This window comes from Pleuronectes platessa, chromosome 5, assembly GCF_947347685.1.
Source record: "Pleuronectes platessa chromosome 5, fPlePla1.1, whole genome shotgun sequence".
NCBI classification, from domain to species: Eukaryota; Metazoa; Chordata; class Actinopteri; order Pleuronectiformes; family Pleuronectidae; genus Pleuronectes; species Pleuronectes platessa.
Window position 1 is genome coordinate 20,771,848 of NC_070630.1, and position 18,614 is coordinate 20,790,461.

General features: G+C 40.7%; 1 protein-coding gene across 1 annotated transcript; it reads right to left on the bottom strand.

The window, feature by feature from the left end:
* Nucleotides 1–2,220: 2,220 nt before the first annotated feature.
* On the bottom strand, nucleotides 2,221–16,948 carry wsb1 (WD repeat and SOCS box containing 1). Its single transcript, XM_053422182.1, has 9 exons — nucleotides 16,549–16,948; nucleotides 14,830–14,998; nucleotides 12,693–12,976; nucleotides 11,376–11,507; nucleotides 10,313–10,413; nucleotides 7,889–8,061; nucleotides 7,305–7,418; nucleotides 6,082–6,189; nucleotides 2,221–4,468 (listed from the first exon to the last, which is right to left on the bottom strand). Exons 1-9 carry the CDS (start codon nucleotides 16,586–16,588, stop codon nucleotides 4,306–4,308), a joined length of 1,284 nt encoding a protein of 427 aa, XP_053278157.1. The 5' UTR covers nucleotides 16,589–16,948; the 3' UTR covers nucleotides 2,221–4,305.
* Nucleotides 16,949–18,614: the final 1,666 nt, after the last annotated feature.

Here is an 18,614-nt window from a genome sequence, read left to right on the forward strand (position 1 = left end):
TCCAACCCTTCTTCCAGTATTACCACATTCTGGCAAGCAACTAGAGAGTAAAAGACTTGTGGAGTTCCCCAAGGATCGACTTTAGGGCCACTACTTTTTAATCTTTTTTCACCGATATTGGTTCACATCTCGTGCTAAGTGAAACTCATAATTACATTAAATTTTATAATGGTTCAGCTTCATTAAGGCTTGGCCGGCTGAAGCAACCCAGGACAAACAGGAAGTAAAGTCAGGGCCTGCAGTGTACTTGCTAGCAGGAAGATGAAATAGTCAAAATTCAACGTAAAGAACAAGCAGGTTGTCCACAACAGGCCATAGAGGCCAGAAAGATACAGTGTGGAGAGCACAGCAGACAATCTGGGAACAGGTTGAGTCAGGTGACTCAAAGGTGAGATGCAGGGTTATGTTTGGCAGGAGGGTGTGGCACATTCTGACATGACAGCGGAGTTAGTGCTGTGGGAAAGGAAGATGAATAGATGAACGCATGCATGAAATAGAAAAGCACTCTGTAAGGCGTATACCTGCTGGCAAGGCCCAACAGGGCCTTCCCAACAGGGCCCTATTATTTCACTCAAGTTGCACCAAATTGCGCACACTCTAGATATCATTCCTCTAATTGTGCTTGATTTGATCAATATTTCTGCATTATTCCCTAAATGATTCACAACAAATTTCGCAAAAGTAACCTTATCGGGCAATACCTGATTCCTGCATCTGCCCCTTTCAACAAATCCACTCCAAAAGTTAACAGGCTCTCTCCGCCTTAGCCTTCCAGAGTCTCAATTTGTAAGCACGATTACGCAAAAACTACTGGACAAGCTACCACCACGCACTATGGGCCAGGGAGGAACCCGTTACATTTTGATGTAGATCTGGATCAGCGGGCAAATCCAGGAATATTTGTTCACTTTCATTAACATGGCAAGATCTGGTGTTTTTGATGTAGTTGACATTTTTGTTAATATCTCAGGGCATAATTCATGGATCTTGATGAAAATAATCGTAAGGGACCTGATATCTCTGAGTGTCTGAGTTCCATTCTTATTTTACTTTAATCATGTTTTTATAGGTTTTACACCCTCCTTAGCTATTTTATTTGTTATTGAAACTATTTCATTGTTTAGTTCATACATTTTCATAAACTTATTTCTCATATGCGTTAGTCTCAAAACGTTTACTGTCTTTTTATCAGCTTGTCATTCCTTTTGTAAGGCACTAAGAGTTTTACCAAAGGTGACATACAAGTAATGTTGCTGTGCGTTTGCATGTGTTGTTCATGAGCTCTAGTGTGTAGCTTAGGTCTCAGTAAGGTCAGTGTGTTATCGGGAGAAACCCTGTAATCTCTGAAAACAGATGCTGAGCTTTTAAAACATCTTCTCTAGTCTCAGCAAACCACATGTTTCATGTAAACAGTCCCCCCCCCCCCCCCCCCTTCTGAGGTCTGTTAAATAATTGACACAATCTTCTGAATAGTAACTGTTATTCAGCTCGATATGAAGCATTGCAGCAACAAAAACGAACATTGTGCTTTTACTTTCAAAACAAAATGCCAAACAGGAAGGGATCCTAAAAATACCAGAGCACTGTTAACATGTCTATAATATTTTTTATTAATATTGAACACACAAAGAGTCCAAATTGTACAAAATTTGACTCTGCACTTCCCTTGGCCACTAAGACAGACATGCCAGCTATAAAGCTGATAAGATGGAGGGTTAATGAGAAACACATTTGAAATCATTCAATGTTGTTTCCAACTGTCCTGCCTTATTCCTATTTCCAAAGTCAAACAGGCTCAATAAATCCACTCCTTCTCGTTACCCATTATGTAACACACACAATAATATATTGTATAAAAACTGGGTGATTTGGTATGAGTTATGATCATGTGACTCCACTGAGTTCTGAGTAACTGAAGACATGATATCAGGGCATTACTGAATGATTGAATCTCCTGGAGCCAAATTATGAGTCAGACCATAACTACATGAACACAATGAAGTGAAGTCATATATACTGTTCCAAAGTTTGAACACGTGTGTCTGTACTCTTCCAGCTGGCTGAAAAAAGTGGGTCAAACTAAGTGTTGAGAGTGAGAGTGTTGTGATTGATTGAATGGGGGCAAAGTCTTCCTGACTGAACTTATGCTGAGCTTCATTTGTTGCTTATTATGTTCAAATGTTTCTGATATTTTGTGCAGACACAAATAAACCAACAGCATTGTCATGTCGAAAGGCCTTTATTGAAACTACACACACACACACACATACTCACACCCCAAAAAATGCAGGAACTAAATACATTCATATATATATGATATATTTGCTCCTTCATATTACATCTCACTGAGGCAGAAATGTGTTTTTCCAATCACAATGTTTGCAGTTATACAAACTCTTACCATGCACACCCCTCTTAAGCTTTATAAACCAAGCACCCTCTGAGAGACAACCTCAGGCGGGAATTATAAAAATGACCATTTACACACACAGACACACACTATCTGAAAAGGAACCTTTGGCTTTAGCAGTCGCTGTCAGAGAATTTATTGCCAAGAATGATTGACAGCTGCTCAGTAGCCAACATCCTACAGAAACACAGAGAGGCGACAGTTAGCGCTCACTTTCCCTTCTTCCCACCTCCGCTCACTGGCACACAAACTGAAAAAAAATTATCAAACATACCAAAAATGCTGCATCTTAAAAAAAATACAAATAAAAGTCATTGCAAATGATCCTGTGCATATATTTCAGCGACCAAGAAGATATTTAACAGCAGATGGCCGCGTCTGGCAGCTAATTGGTTGGTTGCTGATGAATACTTTCAGGGTTTTTCTACATATAGAAAAGAAAATGTGACAGGGCCCGATAACAACGTGACCACCACAGTCTAAAAGTGACATGCACAAAACGGTAATGTAAGCAATGTAATGTAGTAACACCCTGATGGGCTGTAAGACGTGTAGTTTTGCTGACATTTCACATTTAAAAGGAGAACATATTACAAAAATACACAGTCAACAGAATAACCAGATAAAATAAAGTGAAAAATCCGATTTGTATATGGACATGTTACAATTTTGTATATACATACATATCACATGGAAATTTGTATACAGGGTTTTTTACAAGCTCAACTATATATATTGCGCTTAAGCAGCAGAGGTGCTCAGCTTTAGTGTGAAATCCTCAAACAAGGTTTTTTACTGCTCCACAGGGCAGGAGAGTAAATTCAAGCATTCTGATGCCAGTTTGGGAAGTGTTTTATATTTTTTGGTGACACTGTGGGTGAGCTACACCTGCATTGTGTCAGGGTTGAGCAGATTGTTGGTAAATATTATGAGTGGAGGATTCCAAATGTACCCTTTGGAGTTTTTGTCTGTTTACATTCAGCCTTTGTCACCAGGTATGCATCCGATAGGCCTGACAAACACAGTGAATACATTCCTTCCTCGGTGCATTACCACCACAGTCACTGCAGTCCACATTAATGGAAATATCCTTACCCAGATCAAGAAGGCTGACCCTGTCAGTTTCCGATGTGGCCAAAATGCAGAAATGCGATTGGTACCATACTGTATTGGGTCATTAATGGCTGATACATCTGGCAACTGCTAAAACTGTATAGGATATAAAGAACTACTGCTTAGTCACATTAGAAATCTAGGTTCCAGTGATAACTGCCATGATGGTGTAAATACTGTCTCAGACAAATATTTTAATCTTAAGCGATAACGATAACCGATGATCACTTCAGATAATGAGAATCGTCTTCCTAACCCTGCATCCGTTAAACGCCCAGTGTATCTCTTCCCTTTAGCTCACCCACTTGCCAACAGGAGACCTGACAGTAAGGGCAAGCACCGCTGCAAAGTTTCTCACTTTAGGTGCAACAGCTATTTCAGAACATACGAAACTGATGATGCGTTATTAGAACTTGGTAGAGTCAGAGGAGCACTTTCAGGTACAGACCTGCTATGATGGCCTTAGAAATAACTTAACCTTACAGGTACGGATGGCGTGATGACCCCAGCACAGGTATATTTAAAAAAAAAAAAACATTTACAAAAATAAATATGTACGACACAAAACTATATTCAGCTGTGAGTGGATTTGGTGTGAGGTTGAGATGAGGATGTGTCTCTAGGGTTTCAAAAGTGTTGTATCCTTTCCCACCTGTCCTGATCACATCCATTATCTCAACAAGGTTCAATGGAAAACTGTTTGTGTCTGAATTCATTGGTTTTTCACTATATCCCTGCTGCGGCATGTGCAGTTGGGTCAGCTGGTGCTTGGTGGGTGGGGGTTAGATGACTTTGTACGTCAGGTAGTCGCAGAGCAGAGTCGGAATGGCCAGGGTCTCCACCTGCTGGGTGGTCATCACCCGGCGGAGAGCCATCCTGCACATGTGCTGCAGACTGGCAATGCTACGAGGAGACTCATAGAAGTGCACGCTTCCATCGAGAGTCCTGCAACAACAGAAAACAGAATGGTGACGAAATATCCCATAATAACAGCTCTAAATAGTTCAGTTACCTGAAGAAGGAGTATGACCCTCTGTGATCAAGAACAGCCGATTGTTCATTAACACACACAAATCAAATTTGATGGCTGAATATAAGACACACATGCCGTTGCCATGGAGGACCAAAAGCGTTCAGGGTGAAGGGCAGCCCTAAGTGGACTGAGTGGCCTGGAGGGAGGGTCATGGTAGTGGCTCAACTGGTGTGTCTGAAAGTTTGGAGGTAATTAGGTCAGAGAGGATAGCTAATTGTTTGCCAAGTAAGAGGTGGAAAAACAGAAAATGTAGTCTAAACTATGACAGGTCAATATTAAAGAACCAGCTGCCGGTTGGACAGCAACACCCTCCATTAGTGAGACCATGTGTTTGTTTGGTATATTTTGTATCCCTCAAATCTAGAGGTGCTTTATAGAATTCTACTCAGGGGGCACACTTGGACCGGTTGTAGTCATCACATTTTCAGTAATGTAGTTAAAAAGTGTGATATATTGTCCTGCAAAAACTTTTTACAATCAGTTTTGGGTTTACAAACTTGTATTTGTAGTGTTATCTACAGTATATATACACACCTTTGTGCTTGTGAACAACCATATCAGCTCACTCCTTCCTGCATGTTATACTGTCAGCACTGTGGAGACCTTATCTGATCCAGACTGACTCATTTTGCTCTCAGAATTCACACCATTTTTTCTGATTTCTTCTCGGACCTTGTCTGTAGAGGTAGAGGAGGTTCATGCAGTGTCGGTCACGTTCTGATCGTTTACTTGAACAGATAATCCCCCTGCCGGTGCAAAAACACTCACCCCTCGGTTTTTCAGTGCAAGATTGTGTAAATAGTGAACTGTGTGTGGTGTCATTTTACCAGGACCCTCACTGTTCTCTGTTTTTGTTCAGCATGTTTCCTCCTGTACCTCCTAACCTCTTCTTCAGCTGTGTCACAGCCTGTGTTCTGTCTCTAATGCTTGTGTACCCGCCTCAAATTTTTGACGTTTCAGTCTATAACTCCCCATGTGGAGTCATGTTGCATTAGACACAACCCAGGCCAGAACTGAGAAAGCTGAGCTGATCACAGGTCCCGTATTATCCTATATATAATATAATAATTGTTTTGTCAGTGATCACAGGTAAAGTGACTAACTTGTTTTGATTAAGGTTGTACTTTGTGACCTTTGTTTTCAATCAAGTCTATCTCATCAGTTTTTTGTAATTATACATGAGATCAAAAATCATTAAAATGTTCTAAATAATACTATACTATCAGATGACACAGTGAATCATTTAACATTATTGCTCTGGGTAGTTCTCAGTTTTATTATATAATTATATCTCAGATCCTCCTCATTAAGACTGCGAGAGTGCATTTCAAGCACACATGGAGTTCGGTGGAAATATATCTCAGAATGTGCATGTCCTGCAGATTGGCACCATGAGCTGAGATAAAACATGGCTCCTTTGGCTCCTTTATCAAAAAGGCAAAAGTCAATAAGGTGTGGCTGTTGTTCTGTAATGTGGGCTGAGTGTTTAGGATAGTGTGTGTCTGAACATGTGTTGGTGTCTTACCCAACCGAAAGGACACTTCCTTCAGGAGAGAAGGCACAGCAGAGGCCATTAGTGAGAGGCGCGATGGCCTGAGGGGCCCTTTCCTCGATGCTCCAGAAACGAACCAGTCTGAGCCAAAGACACAGGAAACTTGAGTTACAGTCGTGTGGTTGTACGCGTCCGCCAACCAGCCAAATAGCAGTTTACATACATATTTACATACATGACTGATAGAATGCTGTATACGTGGAGAAGTGAAAACTTTGCTTTGCTTTCTGTCTGAACGCAGCTGCCCCCTTACTTTTAGATAACTACTGATAAAAAGACAACACTGAGATTAAAAGATTAATTTCTTATAAGCACATCTTAAATTCCATAGAAATCTATGTTGCATCTTTCTGTTGAGGAAACACAAAGTCACTTTCTAATCATTTGCATGACTTATACTGCATCTTTGCAGAAGGGACAATAAATACATTACACTGCTGATCAAACCGTTATTACTGGCTGTGTTTCTCTAAAGACTTTCTTAGAAAAGCTGCACTCTCTCTTTTCCCCACCAGCCACCATTTTGTGGAGCTTCCTGCTGCTGCTTTAATTGACATGTTTTTCCACAAACAGTTCAACGCTTGGCCTGCCAGTGGCCAGAGTGATTAGTAGCTACCCTGTGACAGACATGTGACCCGTCCAACCAGAGCGAAATACAGGAGCTCTGTGCTCTCCAGCCCCATTAAGACTCATGACTCCAGCAGGACTTAAAAACAAGCTGAAGCAAACAGTGGAACTTTTCTGCTGCGCTCTGCTGTTTACATTATCTGTCCACGTGCACTAATGGGCTTGTGGAAAAATACGGCTTTAGTGAACAAACATCCTCATGAGAGGAACTCGGATGAACACATGGGTTTGTCAGGGCTTATACTGAAGTCACCTTTCAGAAGTTCAATGCTTTGAAATATAGATGTTTGTTCTTGATTATCTGCGCCTGCTGAAATAGCCCTGCTTTTGGACACCATAGAGGTAAACAGTAGTCTTCAAACTGAGGCATTGTAAAATGCTAATAAATTTTGAGGTTCCATTTTGAAAGTACTGACATGCTAACCATTTCATTTTAAACAAGCTCACATATAAATAACAAAATTTCCTATAAAAGTGGTAAGGAAAGGTATTAAAAGTCAACTCAGAGATTCACCACTAAACTCAATCAAACCCAAAAGTGGACACTGAGATGTATGCAAGTGTCTTACCTGTCATCGGTGATACTGGCGATGTGGCGACCGTCAGGACAGAAGCTCACGCTGCGAACCCAGCGGTCATTTGACCCTCCAGCAAAAATGGGTGATGGAGGAGGGAACAGATGGCTGGAGAAAGATGAGAGTAAGGGTTCAATAACAGTGACACATGTTATAAAAAAAAAAAGGAAAAAAAAGTCGATGTGTGTATGACTTGATGAATGAAAGCTAACTTTTATTCAGTTGAAATGAAGCACTGAACTTGTTCCATATAGCTCAATTAATTAAAGCAATATTTTTTGTCTGACAGACAGCTAATGTTAGAAATGATAGACAATTACTGTTTATTGCTGTTTAATGGACAATACATCGACTTAATGACCCAATTTACACAGTTTTAGCATTTACCATTATCCTCCAAATTCCCCTTGTGACTCATGTGACCTCACACAACAAATTATAAAAATATAAGAAATAAACTATATTCCGGCATGAAAGGCAATTCAAGCTTTTTAAACAGACTTTAAGTAAAGATGCTAAAGTTCTAACAACTGGTAAATGGATTTGTATGGTTATGACACCCTCTTCCTTTGTCTTACCCAAGTTCCAGCAGAATGGTGCCCTTGTGGTGGTCCCATACGATGACCCTGGTGTCATGAGAGGCAGTGGCCAACAGTGCCCCATCTGGTGAAAAGTCACAGGACACCACGTCATTGTGGTGCCCCTCCAGCTTCCGGATCAACGTGTATGTATCCATGTTCCATAGAAACACCTGCAATGCGAAGAGGGGACTGTTATAGCATATGGAATGATATGGAAACAGTACAGGTGAGCTATGTTATTGTTAGTGTTACTATCCTCACAGAAAACATTTAGAAATTAAAAGTATGCACCAGGCATCAAAACAATTAAATGAAGGTGCTCAGTGTCATGTTAAAGCTTTGTAACATTAAGAAAGACCAAACAAATGCACATGCTACGTCACAATGCCGCTCTCCACCTACACTGACAATTATTATTAGTAATCCAACATTAAACTACATCAACACTTAAGTGTTACTAAACATACTAAATAAACACTTCTATTATTTAAAAAAAAGTTTCTAGACAAAGAGAAAATAAAACAAGCAGTAACTTATGGTAACATATTTTTTACTCCACTGGTTTCCACTCTCAGAGTTTTAGTTCAGTGTTTACAAGAGGCTCGCACCTCCGGCAGAAGCCTACGAAGAGAGACAGATACTGCAAAAGAAAAGAATATTTTATGGCCAAAGGGTTGATACCTCTGGCAAAGTGCACACATTCATACACACACAGACTGGGAGAAAGGTGCTAATCTCTGGAAGACTTTTGCTTTTAACAGTCAGCCATGGTCTGAATTTTAGCATTAACATATTTTTCCTCTTGAATTCCTGTAGATAGATAAGTTGCCACTTAACTGGTCAATTTATCAGAAGTTTTTTTTAGATTTGTTCTAATAGAAGTTTCAAGGGAAAAGCTGACATGTGTGTGGCAAAGTGCTCTGCAAAGGCACTGGTTTCATAATTATTTATTTATATCAACAGTTAAATGAAACCTGCAGACATCAGTTGTAGAAAGGAATGGCAGTTGCTGGCTAATGCTTACGGAGCACTCACACGACCGCTTTGGAAACCCTGCTCATTCAGTTGGTATGTGGTGACAGAATGCGTTGCCAAACTGCACTGTGGTTGCACAGCTTCACATCGAGTTGTGTGAGGTGGAAGTTAAGAAAAGCTTAACTTTTCAAGATGCAGATTAGTTATCAGCCAATCAAACCAAATTAATGCAAATATAGGTCCTGCCTGACATCAGGCAACAGAAAGATCCTGGAGAGAAAGTGAGCCTGCTGTGTGCTCATCTGGTTGTAGAGTTGAGGTCATTTCCAATGAGCTTCACATTACCACTGCATGGATTATGTTGTGTCCCAAGTGGGAAACTGATTGGCTGTGGTTATTATAGCGATGCACCGGCACCAAGTATTAGACATGGTCACCATCAAGCATTAAAGCAATGCGTATGTGTGAGTGCTGCGTAACAAAGGGGGGAGTTGGCAGGTTGGTTGTTAAACTCTTGTGGCTGAACTGTTTTATCTAACTTGCCACTGACAGCAGTACAATGTCACAAAGGAAACATTTAAAGTGACAGTAACACAAATCCTCATAACAGAAGAGAATCTAGTATGTGCAGATGGTTGATGGTGCTATTTTAAGATGATGTGGGGGGAGTGTGAAGGTAGGTTTGTGGGAGAGGTGGGGATTGAGGTGGAATAGAGGGGATACTTTAAGCACCAGTTTAATGAGAGTTTCAGACTGAAATTAATAAAATAAACAAAGGAACTGCAACAGCAGAGGAAGACAGACACGGAGCAGCACCTACGTACAGATTGACCTTGCTGGTCAGGTGCCAGGCTGCCCCTGGCCAGGCTTTTGGGCATTGCGCATTGTGCGTCCCCGGTTTACACCGGCTGCTCAAAATGTCAGCGCGGCGGTCCTTTCAAAACCAATCACACACTGAGCTCTGCCCCCACCTGTGACAGGGAGAGCAAGACACACACTGTAGGGACACACACAACCTATAAAAGCTACCACCATGTCTACCATAACCACTATGTAAATGTAGAGCTGCAACACTATAGATAAGGTGAATGAATGGTGGCCAGTCTGTAGAATAATTATCCAGAAACATATAGGCCTTAAGAGCTATAGTGTATGTATGGTAAATAGCAATAGTGAAAACAGTGGTCTGCTCTGCATGCAAACACCAAAATCCTCCCCCCCCCCCCCCCCCCCCAATGCAAATAAAAACCAAACATAATCTAGGTGCAGTTAGCTCAACTTATAAAGACACCAAGCCCAGTTTGTTCTGTGGTGGGACTGGGTGGACAGGGCAGATGAGGAGTGTTTTAACTTGTAGGTTGATCAAGCATAACTGAACACAAGCCACTGCAAACAGATTAGCTAGAAAACCCATTAAAGTCAATAAAAAGGAACTTGTATACGTACTGCTTTGCCGGCGCCAACTGAGCACAAGATGGAGGAGTCTGGGGTGAAGGCACTGCAGTAGACCCAGTTCTGATGCCCCCGCAAAACCTTTGCCATGTTACCTGCAAGACAATGAAGCAGTGCACCAGTTCTTTTACTCTCCAAGCTGCACAGCCGTCACAATCCACAAATAATGGATCCCTCTTTTGATGCTGTAGAAATATGGTGTGCACCTTTATTATTGAACCTTACGACTTTTTTAAAAACTAAATAATTTATTTTATTTTATTTTGTTTTAACTCTTTTCTCATCCATAGCCAATTTTATTTTTGTAATGGTGTGCTCCAAGGCTGTGATTTTAGATTTGCTTTTTAATAGCTTAATATTGTTTGCCTTAAATTGTACATTTTTTACATGTAAAGCACCTTAAACTGTTTTTGAAAGGTGCACTATAAATCAAGTTTCTTATGAACATAATTTTGATTATACTTAAATCATCTACATGGAAACCTTTGCAATAAGTCAGAGTTTTTGATTTATAAAATGTTTCATTCCCACATTTTCTTTTGGTCTATAAATTTTGTTTAGATAAGGTGAAATGTATTTGTTGTAAATAATTTATAGCAGCAGATAATATAGATTTACTGTTACTTAGTAAGAAGTGTTGGTTTTGGTCTTTTCATTAAAGTTTTTGACAGTAAGACAGAAATATAGATTTCATCAGACTAACCCTAACCCTTTTTTTGAGACAACACAAACAAAAAAATCATTTTTATAAATTGAGCTTGAACCAATAACAATAAATAGAGTATACGCAGCATTTAACTGATTTTAACTGACTTGTTCACAATTAATGGAAGAGTAGTAGGTCATAGCAGTTAAGGTTTGAAGTGTCTTCACTCATACAACAGATGAAGGTCTTGCACAGTATCTGTGTGTCACTTAATTTCTCCGCAGACATTTACATACTGAAATAGATTGGGCATTAGTTAGACTGCTCTCTGCATTTAAAGCCCTGGATCATTACAGCTAAGAATGATGAATATAAATGGTAGCTTTCTACAACGAGGGGTCATCTACATACCATCATCTTTGAGGTCCCACACACGCAGGGTCTTATCTCTGGATGCAGAGACCAGCATGAGGCTGCCATCAGGAGCAAAGGTCAAGTCTCGCACTACATCAGTATGGTCCATCAGATTCAGCAACAGTTTTCCTGCAACAAGCCATTACAACGAACAGAGGTTTGAAGAACTTATCTCTCAGTGCAACTACAAGTCAATTTACGTCCATTTGATTTATATAGAATCAATTCTAACAGAAGTTTATTCAGAGCAGTTCTCATGTACAGCAGGTCTAGTCTATACAGAGACCCACTGGAATGAAAATATCTGGAATATATTGTTAACAGACACAGCCCTCAGATCCTCCAGTTCTGTGAGGTCAAGAGAAAACTAAAAGGTAAAAAAAAAAAAAAATGAAACAACCTGATCTTAGATTAAATTCTTCTTATATCACTGAAAATACAGATACATTCTCAAGGAGCACAAGTGCAATGACAAACACAACTTTAACGTCTACTGAACACATAAAACATAATCCCAGGATCAACTCTGAGTACAACACTGAGCCTACACTGGGGAGATATCATGTGATAGCATGTGTTCGAGCACCTGTCTGTGTATATGAATCACGCTGAGTTATTGGTATTTGCCTTTAAAGACCTTCTGGAAAGAGTCCTGACTATCAGTGTGGTGAACAGTAGGGGTTTCGATCAGGCTCCAGAGTTGATCCACTCATTTCTGGTGCCTCTCCTGCCTCACTTTGGTGGCAGATAAGCAGGTGAGATCAGAATTATTCTGGCTATAGAGTATGGCAGTTACTTTTCATACATTAAGTAACAACAAGGTATCATCCTCCACATTTATCTTTACTTGAGTTTAAAGAAATGTAAAGCCTTGGTGCAAAAGGTGGTTTATATAATCATTTTCCCCCGTTTGAATATTATTACATTTTAAAACAAAAACCTACTAATGATGAGATTCCCTTTATATCTACTCACAGTGTGCCTATAGTAATGTTACTACTGGTTTCTGTTTTCCAAACCTTTCAATTACATTGTGTTACCTCCATGAAGGAGGGGGAGGAAACAGACCTGCTTTCCATGCAATGTTGTTAGGGAGTGGTGCATGAGCAAATTAAGAACTTATTACATTTTGGAAGAAATCCAGGTACATGACCTCATTCAATACTTTGTTTTCATTATTTTATGAAATCTCATTCTATGAGATAATGGGCTACTGTATGAACTAAATCTAATCACACAGTCTGATTTTCAACAGATGAAGGAGAAGAGGTAGTAAAGGCTTAACTATTTCTATTAACTATAATGTGTTCTCACCAGTGTAAACATCCCAGATCTTGATGCGACCATTGTTGAGGCCTGTTGCCAGTAGCAGCTGGTCCTGGCCGAACTTGAAGCGGTGCCATCCGATGTTAACACAGCGACTCTGCTTCTCTGGAACAGAGGAACCGAAGGCCAGGCCCCAGACAATGTCACCGCAGTCGATGGTGTGTTCGCATGGCTCACCGGACGCTGGGATGAGCTGGCCTCCGTCACTGCTCTGACAGGATAAGCGCCGCGGGCTCGAGGCATTGGTTCCCACTCCAGACTGGCTAGGTGAACTGTGATAACAGAGAGGGGAGAAAAATATACAAGAGGTGGTCAGTGGGCATGACAACTTAAGAGGATGTAGCTTCACTATGTTCAAAATTTTTGAGATTTCCAAAAAAGGTGAGTCATGCCATAAACACATTTTTACGCCTTGTTGACATGTTGTTGGTATTCTTGACTCTAACCACTTCCCACCATATTGTACACAATTTATCCATATTTGGTTAATTAGGGCGGCTTTTTTTCAGGTGTATCACAACCATTTAAGTTCCAATGACTAAGTTTATATTGCACATTTCATTTTCTATATCTTCAAAGGTGAGTTTGAATGTGAAGAAGCAACAGTGGGAACAGTTTGGTTTGTATCAGCAGTGATTGAACAAACATGACACGGCGCTGTTGCCTCACAGCAAGGAGATTCTGAATTTGAACCAGCTGGCTGGTTGGCCTTTCTATGAAAAGATGGCATGTTTTCCCTGGGCCTGTGTTGGTTTGCTCAGCCATGACTGACCATTAGCAATTGAGCAACACTGGCCCAGTGTGTGAAAGACATTTGCATGTTGGCCGAGCTACCAAGCAGGACCACAGCAGTCTGGCTATCCCCTGCTGTGTAGCTGGAGTAAAAATCCATGTCCTCACAGCTCGACTCTGCGCAAATCTTAAATGTGGTTTAACAGCTGCAATGTTTGATATTGGTTTTGTGTGCACTGCGGGAAAGAAGCAGCTAACCAGCATGCTGTTTTGGAACAATCAGTACTTGTTCTACAAAGAATTTCAATATGAGAGTCACAAGGTCTGATGGACTGGAAAAAGAGCCTGTTAAGCAGAAAGAGAGGTGATAAAGCGAGCCACGTGTCCTTGGCACTGTGGAGCACCTCTTTGTGTTCATTCCTGCATTAGGGTGGGATTCTGGGGACAAATAAGCTGCTGGAAAGTTCTACAAGCACATAGGGTTGCCCCAATTTTTGTTTTTATTCTGATCTATTAACATTCAACGAGAGAGCAAATTAGAACATGCTATTTAAAGCAGTACAATTAAGGAATTGGGGCTTTCCGCTGCCTAACAGCTACAAAAGATAAAACCTAACTAAATTTGGAGCAATAAAATGTTACTGCAAAGCAGCCAGTGGAATCATACCCCCGCTCCCCTCCACTCATGATTTCTTTATTTCAACTCAAATGATAAATTTGGCATAGTGTACCTTTAAAACGGCTCACAAATAAAATGTATGCTATAAAGCATAGTGATTTCTGAAACAGCTGGTCATTTTAGTTTTTACAGAAACCGTTTATACAGAGGTCTCATACCAATAGGACTCCTTGCTATGCCTCTGCTTGTCTACACTAAAACAAACAAACCAACAAGTGCCTGCTCTATAGACAACATGGCGTTCCAGATTCTAAGAAGCAATGACTCGTGAAAAGGGGTTAAAAACAAGTGGTAGGTTATGGGTGAACTATTTTCGGTGCATTCTATGCCTTTACTACCATGTCAACAGTAGAAATATGACAGAAGGTAAGGTGAGAGAGATGGGGTTCACAGTCAATAAGAGTTACATGCTGGAATTCAAGGAATCGTGCAGCTCATGGTCGGTATGTTAACCCCTGGATTACAAGGACTTCTCTTGTTTTCACAAATTATGAATAAAACCTCATGCATGCTTGTGATCAAGACAAAGGTTTTCTGATATCTTTACAAAGTTTGCCCTCACATTTGGAGTGTTTTTTTTTATACAGTAAATATTGTCCTGGAACATTTAATGATCTCCGTTTTACTGTTATTATTGTTGCTGTATTGGAATGAACATGGTTGCCTTGTTAAGGCAGTTGTAGTGACTGAGTGCAACCAAGTATCAACACTTACAAGCTCTTCAGGCATTTTTCCCAGGGAATGAGCCTGACAATGCGACGCCCCTGAGACCAAGCGAGGTAGGAACCATTGGGTGCAAAGGCTACTGTCCAAGCCTCGCGCCCGGACTTCTGGTCGAAGGGAGCAACAGGCACCTGGAGTTCAGCGATGAACTTAGCCTTACCTGGAAAAAAAACAACAACAAGGTTACTTCAGCTATAGGGTCACTTATTAACTCTTTATAACGGTTCTGTTTACTCAGGGCCAACCGCAGGAATTCCAATCATCCAAAGGTAACATCCTCACTCTGATGCAGGCATCTGATTGGCTTAAGCGTTAAGCGAATCATTTGTACAGAAACGGTGGGTGTGGAGCTAGATACACGATGACAACAAGGTAAATAAGTTAAAGGTGCTGTAATATAATTGATTGAAACGATAGTGTGCTTGAAGAAATAATAAACAAAACGAACCAAATATATATATAAACTTTATCCATGTTTAAGCTCTGAATGATTACACATTAAACTTCCCGGAGCCCATAGGCATGAGGCCGTCAGATCTGAGAACACTTCCCTTTTCATTCTTAAAGCTTACGGAAACTCAACTGATGGACTAATGCCTACAATTTCACAACTGTACATAAAATACAGGAGGCAGCTGTTATCACCAGGGAGGAAACAACTGAAAAATACGACAAGGTTTACTTTAACATATTTGAAAAATAAAATCCAAATTTGAACCATTTTTGAAACAACACGTTATTTCATTGGTGATGACAGTTTAATAAAGAGTAATAAACCTAACCTATGCATTCTGCAGAGGGGTGGGTAATGTAAAAACTGGGGAAGAACGAGTTGATATATCTTTATAAGCACACTAGAGTGAAGGTAAACATAAAAAAAAAACATGATGTTGAATAAAGAGTTACATATACATCAAAGTTCGTGGTTCTGCAACTGGCTAAAGTTGCAGATTCTGACAAAAAAGGGGAAAAAACGATGTGTTCAAATACTACACTGAAGAAGAAGCTGTATGTGAAAAATGAAACTACCGAGCTAATACTGGTGGTCGTTCACACGCGCACGTACGTCTCGATGAGGATATGAATCATCTGCTGCTGCTGGTGTGTGGGGGAGGGAAGCTCCGTCTGCATCGGCAGCCCCGCCACAGCAAACAGCATTTATCAACAGTAATTCGTAAAAAAGCACGAAGAGTTACACAAAATGAACCGATAGTCCCAACTAGAATGTGTTATACCGGCCGGAGGTCTTTCTTTTAGTCAACCAGGACGGCACTGGAACAGCATTTAACCCACATTCCGCTCGAGACATAAATACGGATCTCGAGTCGCCACCGATACTCGGTGAACATTGGCCGCTGCTCCGGAGCGTCTCCTACGCAGTTGTTTAAAGTCCTGCGGGGGCGGAAGTGTTCTTAACATACACTCAACATGATGTAAAACAATAATAATAAAATAGAGGTCAGCTACAGTTTATTTTATAGATATAAAGCAGCTTAACCACTTCCGCCCAACAATGTGTACTGAGAGACCCTTTAAGCTAACTGACGTGTTATGCTAACTTGTTTTAGCTCGTTAAAATAAAGTTATACTTCATATTAGCCCGTTAGAGACCTGCTAAAGGGTAAACCGGGTAAACCGTGTGAAGTGAGCCCTACCAGGCTCCTCCCGGGACTACCACAGACACAGCCCACATGCAGCACGCCTACTTACCTATTTCTTTTTGGTTTACAGAGTCTGGGAAGCTTGCCATCTAAATGAGCGCAGGAGAAAAGTCCAAGCACGGCCGAGAAAACGATGATAATCGGGAGGGGAAAAATCAACCGGCGCGGGTTGAAACGGTGGTTTCTCCTCTTCGGATGTCTGCGAAAACCGGCCAAATCCCTCCGCCGAGCACCACGTCCCGGATGCAAACTACAGTCGTCGTTTATTGAGCCGTCACGTCCTCCACAGAAGACTTTATTAGAGTTTCCAGCTGGTATCCGCCGCTCAGCTGCTCCGTGTTGACACACTCAGAATCCCAGTGACACTGTTAGTTGCAGGAGGCGTGAGGACGATCTAGGGGGAAACAAATGGCTTCTGACCGAAAGCAGAGGAGGAGGTGATCATAACACAGTGGGAGGGGTTTCCTCTCCACGTCAGCACAGTTGCCACGGTAATACTATTAACACCTCCCCCCTTCGTCTTTTTTTTTCATCATTGTTTCCTTATATTGACAAGAAACAACAAAATGGCGCATTACTGCCACCAGCTGGCGGAGCCTTTCAACACTTCACACGAGAGACCTAGAACTTTACAAGTGAAACATCCCCACAGATGTTCTCCTTCATATTTTTGCTGTAAGGATTTTAGTTGAGATTGAGTTTTAGTTCATACTCACAATACTGCTGCCTGAGTTTTTCAGCCAACCCAAATATTTTATAGCTAATAAAACAATTATTAAAGCGTATCAGACGACATTTGTTTATTTTATTTTATCAAGCAATAATATCTGGTTTTAAAGAAGTTATGATGAAATAGGCCAAGTCTACTGAATGATGAATTATAGAATGATTTTTTTTCCGAAAACACAATTTTGAAATTAAATATAGCAGTGTATTTAAAACTTTTATTTGTCAATGCAAATTAAATCAAATAAATTCTCAATTTTCTATTTAAAAACACGCTTCATTTAAAACGGGACTCATTGCCTGCTGTCTTCACTTCCTGCCGCATAAGCTTGTCAATAATATGTTCCCTACTTCTGTTGGACACAGATAAGTCTGTAGTGTATGGCAGTGACAGATAATAATACCCTTCATTCATGGTGAAACTGCAGCAAATCAGTAGGCGGTCCTTCATATGTTGCCCAGGCTCTATTTGCAATCACACAGCGACAATAAAATCAATCAATCAATCAATCAATCAAATTTTATTTGTATAGCCCATATTCACAAATTACAATTCATCTCATAGGGCTTTAACAGGGTGTGGCATCCTCTGTCCTTAACCCTCAGCAAGAGTAAGGAAAAACTACTAAAAACCCTTTTAACAGGGTAAAAATATGTAGAAACGTCAGAGAGAGCCACATGTGAGGGATCCCTCTCCCAGGACGGACAGAAGTGCAATAGATGCCACGTGCAGGAAAAATGTGACCATAGATCCATCTGAATGTGGTCAGATGACCTGGCTGACAGAAGGAGGCTGTGACTGACGATTGTTGACAATTTGCACTGGTTTCCACTTCATGACAGAGATTCTGTACGCACCAGATTCGTCTTATTGCTGCAGGCTGAAAAGTCACTTTATATAATCATTGTATATCTATTCCCCTTCTCAATGAGTGACAAACAGAGGTCGAAGGAAAGACATGTAATCTCTCCACAGTCCTGGCACTGATTTCCAGTATGTTTTTCTGACCAAGGTGTCAAGCTCAGCAGCAAATTAGGTTTTGAGTTCACATTCACCATCATCATACAACTGTTTTTTCCGTCTGGAGCCGGCTCACCATACACTTTCATGGAAGGTTCCTATCCAGTTTATTGATCAATTTGACCTTCCTGAAGCTTATAATGTTCAGAGTGTTTTTCTTGGTTATGTTAGAAAATATTGGATTTAACTTCAATTTCGAATGCAGTAGTAGTGTCCCTCTTTCTCTGATGATTCTAGGTCATGGTATCTGCAGGAGTTCTACATGTGTACAGAGACAACTTGACATACATGTGTATCTTCAACTTTCAGCCCTCCTCCAAAGGAATTCTTCAGTTCTAACTGAATAGAAGGAGGTTTCAGGTATTTCA